General features: G+C 47.8%; 1 protein-coding gene across 1 annotated transcript; it reads right to left on the bottom strand.

Annotated features, from left to right (window-relative positions):
* Nucleotides 1-2,230: 2,230 nt before the first annotated feature.
* Nucleotides 2,231-8,654, bottom strand: LOC132581167 (transmembrane emp24 domain-containing protein 10-like). Its single transcript, XM_060252292.1, has 5 exons — nt 8,213-8,654; nt 7,932-8,052; nt 7,309-7,382; nt 6,045-6,171; nt 2,231-2,768 (listed from the first exon to the last, which is right to left on the bottom strand). The coding sequence occupies exons 1-5, from the start codon at nt 8,408-8,410 to the stop codon at nt 2,647-2,649; spliced, it is 642 nt and encodes a 213-aa protein (XP_060108275.1). The 5' UTR covers nt 8,411-8,654; the 3' UTR covers nt 2,231-2,646.
* Nucleotides 8,655-10,001: the final 1,347 nt, after the last annotated feature.

Raw genomic sequence — 10,001 nt, 5'->3', positions numbered from 1 at the left:
TTATTAGATGAGGGAGTTAAGAGCTCTTTTCCTATAACACTCAAGTAAATCTTTAAGATCTCTCTCTCTCTCCTCTGCCCCCAACCCCTTCAAAAAGTCCAGCCAGCTAGGATTACAGGGCAAAGCTGCAAGGCGGGCATCTGCTGTCGCAAATCCCTCTTGGTTTAAATTAAGCACGCACCAATTAAGCACCCACATGTGCATTTATACATAAGTAATCTAAAGAGATAATGGCTTGCACTGACCTTGTGTGGCCTACATTCACTCTGTCTCTCTCTCACACACACACATGCTACCATTTGCACTGGACAGTTGCAAGGTGTAAGATGCCCTGAAATATTTGAAGAAACAGGATTGGGTCTCCAAGTTGATGCATTTTTCTCTCTACTGAGTATGAGTTCCAACCTCCCGGTGGTGGATGGAGATCTCCCACTATTTCATCTGGAGAAAATGCTCGCTTTGGAAGGTGGGCTCTGTGCCATCATACCCCATTGAAGTTCTTCCCTCCTTAACCCTGCCTTCTTCAGGCTCCACCTCCCAAATCTCCAGGTAATTTCCAACCCAGAGCTGGCAACCAAACATACGACTGAGGATCCACAAGCAGTCTTTACCTGGGGTTAGAGTTCAGCTATTCTTTTAAGGCAGAAAGAGATACTCTTAAGAAGTCTGAACCCTAACCCCTTCTTTTTAAAGAGAATACTACAGCAGTAGAGGCATTTTAAAGAGAATGTTGTATGGTAAGGAAAGGAAAGGCAATTGATGCCGACTTTAAAAAAAATTCCTCTACTGCTGTGCCTTTCATAGCAACCAGACACAGAGAAACAACCGAAGAGCATCATATCTCCATTCTATGATTTCTTCTTGCATGGTAGAAGATGGCTTTATGTCTTTGCATTTTTCTTTCCTGTAAAAGGGGAATTTTTTCAACAAAATGTTAGTATGTGTTTTTGTGAAATCCAGCAGTTTGGTATAGTAGTTAGGAGCAGCAGACTCTAATCTGGAGAAGCAGGTGTGATTCCCCACTACTCCTCTGCATGAAGCCAGCTGGGTGACCTTGGCTCAGTCACAATTCTCTGAAAACTCTCTCAGCCCCACCTACCTCACAAGGGTGTCTGTTGTGGGGAGACTGAGGAAGGGAAGGAGGATTATAAGCCATTCTGAGACTCCTAGAGCAGGGGTGGCCAATGGTAGCTCTCCAGATTTTTTTTGCCTACAACTCCCATCAGCCCCAGCCATTGGCCATGCTGGCTGGGGTTGATGGGAGTTGTAGGCAAAAAACATCTGGAGAGCTACCGTTGGCCACCCCTGTCCTAGAGTAAAGGGCGGGGTATAAATCCAATCTCCTTTTTAAATGCACACAGAGTTGCCAACAGGTCTGGAGAAAAATATCACATCCCTCTAACAGAAGTTTAATGGGATGCCATTTACCCCCATGCCATGAAAACCTTCAATTCTCCTTTTTCACACAGCAAGCATCTAAAATAAAAGGACAGGGAATTTTTCTCCAGGCATACTGGCCATCCTGAAATCAGTGGCCAGACCTGTGCCCCCCCCCCATTTATTTTATCATGTCCTTCCTCCAAGGAGCTTAGGGTCCCATTCACCATTCTCCCCCCACTCTATCCTCACAACAACCCTGCAAGGTAAGTTAGACAGGGAATGAATAGCCCATGGTAACCCAGCAAGCTTCCTTGGCAGTTGGGGATCTGAACTGGGGCCTCCCAGGTCGTAGCTGAACACCCTAGCTCAGGGGAGGCCAAACTTGCTTAATGGAAGAGCCACACAGAATAAACATCAGATATTTGAGAGCCACAAGGCAGGAAGGCAAATAGATGGGGAAGGAGAGGTGGAAAGAAAGCAACTTTAACTTTAAATGCATTTTCCAAGCCACTGACTCACTGACTTGGAGAAGTGATTTAAAGAGACAAATGCCTTCTCCAAGCTGGCCAATGGGGCAGTGGGGGTTTCAAGAGTCACACAATATGTGTGAAAGAGCCACATGTGGCTCCTGAACTGCAGCTGGCCATCTCTATCCTAGCCCCTACACTACACTGGCTCCATCTGTTCTACAGTCCTTAAGTAGGTACGCTCAGAAGCAAGTCCAACTGAGTTCAGAGGAACTTACTCCCTAGGATGTGAGTTTAGGATTGCAACTCTAGAGTGCTACGATCCTGTCCCAAGAGGAAGACTAAACATCCTGCATTGTCCTCCCCCCGCAACAGCACTGAAATCTAGGAACCAAAATTTATTATTTTCAAAATTTCCTTTCAGCATTCGCCAATCAGGACTTAAATTACATTCTAATCAGAGATCCCTCATCCCCATGGGAAAAAAGAACGGCACAGTCCACACCAGAAAAGGGGGGGCCAATTCTTTTCAAGTCTGGCATCCAGAATCTATGCCTTTTTGATGACAAGACTTCCTTCCCAGCTGGCAGAGATCCAGTCCAAGGGCCACAATGTCCCATTAAAAGTCCTAGCTGGGAAAAATCCTGGAGAAAAAAAACCCCCGTCGGCTCAGGAGCTGATCGAAATTGGTGGGTGGAAGAACTTTGATGAGATGTGGCTCACAGGCCAGCAAGAAACCCAGTGGGGAGCATGGGGGTATCTGCTCTTTGCACCCCCCCTACCCCGGACCGGAGCTCATTCACTCGATGAGTTTCTTGGCTTTGAAGAAACGCCGGAGATAGAAGACCTGCCAGGTGGCCAGACCCACAAGACATAACATGGAGAAGATGCTGAAGCAGAAGACACGAGCACTGGTGGATTCTGCAAACAGAAAACATGAAACAACAACAAAGCATCAGGAATGTAAGTCATAGCACTTGTCTAGAAGCTACTTTCACTGAATCTGAGATGGGGGTGGTGTGGGGAATTAGTCAATGGTAAAGAGATGCTCTTTGCTCATGCTCAGAGGTGCTCCATTATTACTTCACATGTTTCAGAGATGCATCCTTAGCACTGGAATGATGTGCCAATGTAGGGTACTGTGAATACTTGGATTTAAGAGGCAAAGTGAAGGAGGATAGATCTGTTAGCCACAGTACTTAACTAGAACATTAGAAAAGAGGAAGAACCTTATGGATTGGAAGCATCTATCTGGCCACTGTGGAAAACTGCACCCTGTGATGTGATTCATGGGTCTCCTGTCTCTCTACCATGATGCTCAACAGCTGATTCTGAAGAACTCACCATTCGTTCCCTCAGTAACTCCATGAACACAATCAGCATTCCTCACAGGAGATAAAAGGTGCTGACTGAATGTATATATTTAGCACAGCCTGCCTCCTCTTCCATTTGGAAATGACCCAAGAAATCAGAGAGCTGGATTCAGTTCATCCAAGGCAAACAAATTTAACAGGGCTTCACCATAACCAGGAGCTTGGTGCAGGAATATGTTTTTAAAGTGATCTGAGAACTTATAAGTGTGTGATTGTTCCAAGTTAATCCAACAAGCTTCCAAGGCAGAGTGGGGATTCGAACCTGCCTTGGTTCAAATAGAGAGCCAGTTTGGTGTAGTGGTTAAGTGCATAGACTCTTAACTGGGAGAATCGGATTTGATTCCCCACTCCTTCACTTGCAGCTGCTGGAATGGCCTTGAGTCAGCCATAGCTCTCATAGGAGTTGTCCTTGAAAGGGCAGCTTCTGGGAGAGCTCTCTCAGCCCCACCCACCTTACAGGGTGTCTGTTGTGGGGGGTGAGGTAAAGGAGATTGTGACCGCTCTGAGACACTGAGATTCAGAATATAGGGCAGGATATAAATCCAATAACATCTTCTTCTTCCTCCTCCTCCTCCCTTCCCCAACATATTTTGAGCCAGTGCAAGAAATCCTGACATGCAGCAGCAAAAATACACCTTGGGCGAACCCTGTTGGAAGTTGAAGGATCAGGCATGCTTAGCCAACAGTAAAGAAAATTAAAAGTGAACAGATTTTTAGATACTTTCAAAGATCACAGAAAGATAAGGGAAAATCAGGTATTCACTGCTTTCATGAAACAAAAAACAATGACTTTAAACTCTTAGGTGAAAAGTCAGAAAGAATGCTCTAACTGTTGATTTGGCCACAGAAGTTGCAGAGTCTCCCTCTTAGGAGGTTTTAAGAAAAGTCCCGATGCTCAAGAACAAGTTGGACAGCTGGATCAGGGCGGCTCTGCGGTGCTGTTGTTATTAGATCTGTCAGCCGCTTTTGACATGGTTGACCATCAGCTACTGACTAGCCGCCTTGCCGATGTGGAGATTCAGGGATCTGCCTTACAGTGGCTGACCTCCTTTCTCCAGGATCGGGGACAAAGGGTGGTGATAGGGGAGGAAGCATCCCAGAAGCACTCTCTTAGTTGTGGGGTGCCGCAGGGAGTGGTCCTATCCCCAATGCTATTTAATATCTATATGCGCCCCCTTGCCCAGATTGTCAGGAGGTACGGACTGGGTTGCCATCAATATGCGGATGACACCCAGCTCTATCTATAGATGGGTGGCCAGTCTGACTGTACCCTGGAAAATCTAGACCTGGCGCTACAAGCCGTGGCTTCTTGGCTCAGACTGAGTCGGCTGAAACTGAATTCGACGAAGACGGAGGTTCTCTACCTGGGTCGAGGCGGTCCGGGGGGAGAGATCCAGCTGCCGGCTCTTGACGGGGTACCATTAATACCGGTCCCTCCCTAAGGCCAAGAGCTTAGGCGTGCTTCTTGAGTCCTCCCTTACAATGGAGGCCCAGGTAGCAGCCACGGTTAGATCTGCCTTTTTCCATCTTCGGCAAGCGCGGCAGCTGGCCCCTTACCTGGAGCGCAACAACTTAGCGACGGTAATCCATGCTACGGTCACCTCAAGAATAGATCACTCTAATGCTCTCTACATGGGGCTACCCTTGACGCTAACCCGGAGACTACAACTAGTGCAGAATGCTGCGGCACGACTGTTAATGGGGCTGCCGCGATGGGAGCACATTCAGCCTGTGCTGAGGGAGATGCAATGGTTGCCTGTTGTGTTCCGAGTTCGCTTCAAGATGTTGGTATTAACCTTCAAAGCCCTTTATGGTCAGGGACCTGCCTATCTACGGGACCGCCTTTCCCCATATATCCCCCAGAGAGCACTGCGATCAGGGACAAAAAAATCTGTTGTCTCCCCCTGGCCCAAAAGAAGCCAGGCGGTGTGTGACGAGATCCAGGGCTTTTTCGGTGGCAGCACCAGAACTTTGGAACACCCTTCCAGAAGCCATAAGGGCCCTGCGGGATTTGTCTGCGTTCCGCAGGGCCTGTAAGACCGAATTATTTAAACAGGCTTTTGCGGTTTGAAAAAGGGCTGCCGCTGGACATCTTACAGAATGCTGACAATCACAGTCGAGAATTCGATACCGCCTATATTGTACTGAAATAGCGCCATAGAATGGTTTTAAAGTTGATATATGTAAATTATGGTTTTATATGTTTTATGGATTGATTGTATTTTATGATGTTGTGAGCCGCCCTGAGTCCGCTTCCGGAGAGGGTGGGATATAAATGGTAATAAATAAATAAATAAAGTCAGGTTTTCTAGCTGACCTCTTGTGCTAAGATGAACTATAAGTTTCCCTTTCAAGTTCTTGGATTCTAGAGTATGGATTCTTCTTATAGTCATAAATGTACAGGACATTTTAATAAGAATTCACATTTAAGTAGAGCACTTCACTGATGTTATCTCAGTAATCCAAACAGCTGCACTTTGATGTAGCCCAGTGTTGTTGTTTTTTTAAAGGTTTATTGGATTTATATCCCGCCGTCTCCGCTGAAGCAGGCTCAGGTAGGCAGGTTGGGGGTGCTGAAAGAACAGCAACTAGTCCCGTTACCTCCATCAGCTCATGGCAAAGATGAGATTTGAACTCCTTTCACTACTACAATACACTAGCGTTATAGTTCCCTAAGCAACAGAGGAAGGTCTCTGCCCCAAGGAACTTACAATTTAAATACAAAAGAAAAACAGAAATGCAGAAGAGTCTTCCTTATAGTTTATCTTGATCCCTGCACTGGTCCCAGAGAGGGGCAACATCTCAGTGCTTGCCTGTCACTCACCATTGGTGTCTCGCATCTCCTCCTCACGTTGCTTCATGAAGGCAAAATCTTTCACGATGGATTCCGAGAGGTCTTCAAGCCGACGCAAGTCCACCTCTAAGGGCTTTAGTTTTTCTGCCTTAGCAATCTGCAAGGTGGTTTGAGGGATGGATGAATGCAAATTACTCACACAAAGTCCTAACTAGAACTGGATCTACAGAGGTTACTTTGGCGGGTGGTGGGGGACAATGCAATCACTTTGGGGGTGGGTGAACTTTTAATGCACAACCTCTTCATCCCAAGATGCCTCTGGGTGGAGCATCAGAAATGTCTCTGCTAGAATGACTCCATCCTTCTCTCCCACTTCCCAAAGCAATGATGATTGGCACAAACTGCCCCCATGCCTAGCATGAGCAATATCATTTGAGACCCACATATCTGAAGGACAGTCTTTTTACATGCCAGTTGTGTGCCAGCTATGATTGTCAGGCATCTATCTGTTGGCTATGCCACCACTTAGAGTGGCCTGTCTGGAATCAACCAGAGCCCAGGCCTTTTCCATTGTGGCCCTGGCTCTGTAGATGGGCTCCCAGAAGAGGTGAGAAAGGCCCCCTCCTAGGAGAGCTTCAGGAGGCACAGCAAGTCCTGACTTCACCAGGGCTTCTGTGAGGGGTTGAATGGGCAGGCATCTTTGAAGAGAGAGGTAAGATTTGGGGTCTGTTATTTTATTTTGGTTTTTAACAGAAAATGTTTTTAAACTGATACTGCAAACTGCTTTGAACCACAAGGAAAGGCAAGGTGTGTTTTAATAAATAAACAAGGATATATGCCCCCAGTAGTGTCTCCTCTAAGCTGAGTTAGCATGAGACAGCTCACAGATTTTTAGCCTCCAGCTCACACATTTTGGTCTTAGCTCAGGAAGGATGGCCCCAGAGCACAATAATTTTTGCAGCAGCTCACAACTTTAATGCCAGTCGCTCACAAAACAGAATTTTTGCTCACAAGATTCTGCGGCTTAGAGGGAACACTGGTCCCCAGATATATTAAGAGCTAAATTTAGCTCTGACCTGGATAGCCCAGGCTAGCCTGATCTCATCAGTTCTTGGAAGCTAAGTAGGGTTGGCCCTGGTTAGTATTTGGATGGGAGACCTCCAATGAAGCCCAGGTCACTATGCAGAAACAAGCAACAGCAAACTACTTCTGTTCCTCTCTTGCCTTGAAAACCGCATGAGGGGTTGCAATAAATCAGCTGCGACTTGACAGCCAAAACAAATGCTTTGCTTACATCATCATAATTCCGTGCCTCCACACCATGCTTTATATTAAGGGAGACCAGTTGATCTGGAATCCGGAAATTCCCTAGAAGACCAAGGAAAGAGAGAATAAGCTTTGAGACAGGATAAGGATAAAGGACGGAGAGACAGGTAGCTGCAAACAGGGTTATACAAAATAAAAGTACGTAACTGAGGCTTAAGCACCCCAGACCCCTTGAATAACAAAGTGTGTGGAAGCCTTTCCCATTATCACTAAGCGGCCACAGCCATCCATGAAATTAAGGAGCAAGGCTTCCAGCAAGATTCAAATCTAACACTCCTCCCCCCTCCAAGTTAAAACAGACTTCTGATTTCTGCAGGCAATACTGGGGATGGCAAACGAATGGTGTACATACTGGGAGTAGGCAGAAGCCCCTTTTTGGATCCAGAATTTGTCCTGAACAAAAGACAATATGGGCCTCTAGGCACCTGCAGAGTGTTTTCCTCTCCAACCAACTCAATCACATTTGGCATTAGGAGTCAGGACACCCAGGCATGTTTCTCAAGGCCTGGGGCAAGGCCTGGCCAGGGAGAGGCAGGTGATCAAAGGAAGAGTGAGAAAGGGAAGTGCCCAGAGCACCTAGAAACCCCTTACCTGGCTGTCCATGGCTCTCAAAGCAGATTTCATAGATTTCATAGTTGTCAGTAGTGAAGGCAAATTTCCCTTTTTTGGCATCGTCCTTGGAGTACAGTGTGTGTCCAGAGGAGTCGGTGACCTGTGGAAAGAGAAGGGACAGCAGCATGAACTAATTCCCTGTCTCTGGAAACACTGGAGGTACAGGCCAACATTGGTGTGTGTGGGGGGCGGCTTTAAAGCAGCGAAGAAGAGCTGAAGATACCGCAGGGTAGGGGGCGGAAAAGGCCTGCTCCGCTCACCCGGAGATCTGTCCTGACCCCGGGAGCAGCAGCTTCCGAGACTTCGTATTCTCCGGTGACCATCACGTCCCGGTGGAGCTCCTCTTTAAGGCACTTGCGGCTCTGCGGTGGCAAGTGGAAAGACAGCCCGTGGCAGCTGCCGGCCTCCAGCGCCAGCATCAGCGCCAAGGGACCCAAGAGTCCGGGGAGGACCCGCATGGCTGGCGGGCAGCAGACCCCGAATTGAACCCGGACCGGTTTACACTGAGATCGTTTCTTTCCCGGTGCAAATCTCTCCCCTCCCAAGGCGATCCTCTCGAATCAGCGCAGGGGCGGACGATGCCCTCCTTGCGCGCCCAAGGCCAGCCCCAGCTTCCACGCGCGGAGCTTCGGGTTCCTTTCGCTCGGCTGCCGCCCAGCCCTCCCTGCTTGCTTCGTTCACATCCGACGTGGCGCTCTCCAGCCAGCGCACTCCGGAGGGGGCGGAGCCTAGCCGGGAGGAAGCCACGCCCCCAAGATCGCTTAGCCCTGCGATGTAGCGAGAGGGGATCATTCGGGGCGGGGGGCGGGATGGGGGAGATTTTGTTGAGGAAGGAAGGAAGGAAGGAAGGAAGGAAGGAAGGAAGGAAGGAAGGAAGGAAGGAGGAGGAGGAGGAGAAGGAGGAGAAGAAGAAGAAGAAGCAGCAGCAGCGCCGAGGGAGAATGATATTTATTCTTTGGCATTTTGTTTTAACCCCGTCTCTTAATAGAAATCTAGGCACTGCTTAAAACAAATACTCGTGCAGCAGGTCTGGTCAAGTTGTCCTAAATCAGACCACCGGTCCATCAAGATCAGTATTATTATCTAGATCCAAGTGGGCAGCCCTGTTGGTCTGAAGTAGTTGAACAAAGCAGGAGTCAAGTGTACCTTTAAGACCAACCAAGTTTTATTCAGAACGTAAAACTTTCGTGTGCTCTCTAAGCACACTTCATCAGACGAGGGGATCAGGTATACTTGTGCTTAGTGTGCTTAGAAAGCACACGAAAGTTTTACGTTCTGAATAAAACTTGGTTGGTCTTAAAGGTGCGACTTGACTCCTGCTTTGTTCAAGTATTGTTATCTACTCAGGCTGGCGGTGGCTCTCCGGATTTCAGGCGGAGGTCTTTCACTGCCTGATCCTTTTAAAAGGAGATGCCGGGGATTGAACCTGTAATTTTCTGCACGCGAAGCAGATGCTCTACCACTGAACCACAGCACTGGTGTTCAAAAGGTTTCCTCTACATATGAGTGGGGGGTATTTGTGAATTTCCTGTATTTTGCAGGGGGTTGGACTAGACGACCCTGGAGATCCCTTCCAACTCTATGATTCTATATGTGTGTCAATTACTCCGCTGTTCACTGTATACTGTGATTCGGCCGGCATGGCGGCAGCAGGACAACGGCTATGGGCTGCGGATGCAAAAACGCGCCGGACGGTGGATAACGTGTGATAACAAAAGATCAGGTTTCCAACCAGCAAAGTAGCAAAACTACAATTCCCAAGATTCCTTGGGAGATGCCCAGCTAATAAAAAATATTTCCCGATCAGCAGGACTTCCGGTAATGTGGCAGATGGGAGAGCGAGGATGATGCTTGCCTTGAAGCTGTCAGGGCAGAAAGAAAATACGCACGCAGGCCCGGGTGTATGCCATGAGAAAGGCTCGGGGATTCAGACCGGTGTTCCATCTAAGCTGAGTTAGTATGAGTTTTTTTAGCTGCCGACTCATACATTTTTGTCTTCGCTCAGGAAGGATGGCCCCAGAGCAAAAACTAATTTATGCAGTAGCTAAA

This window comes from Heteronotia binoei, chromosome 1 (assembly GCF_032191835.1).
Source record: "Heteronotia binoei isolate CCM8104 ecotype False Entrance Well chromosome 1, APGP_CSIRO_Hbin_v1, whole genome shotgun sequence".
Lineage (NCBI taxonomy): Eukaryota > Metazoa > Chordata > Lepidosauria > Squamata > Gekkonidae > Heteronotia > Heteronotia binoei.
Note: the sequence above shows the minus strand (reverse complement) of the source record. Positions and strands in the feature narration are given on the sequence as shown.

Coding starts and splice junctions, on each gene's coding strand:
- LOC132581167 (XM_060252292.1), bottom strand. CDS start 8,410: ATGCGGGTCCTCCCCGGACTCTTGGGTCCCTTGGCGCTGATGCTGGCG. Junction 8,053..8,212: donor GGGTCAGGACAGATCTCCGG/GTGAGCGGAGCA, acceptor CTCTTTCCACAG/GTCACCGACTCCTCTGGACA. Junction 6,172..7,308: donor AGGCACGGAATTATGATGAT/GTAAGCAAAGCA, acceptor ACCACCTTGCAG/ATTGCTAAGGCAGAAAAACT.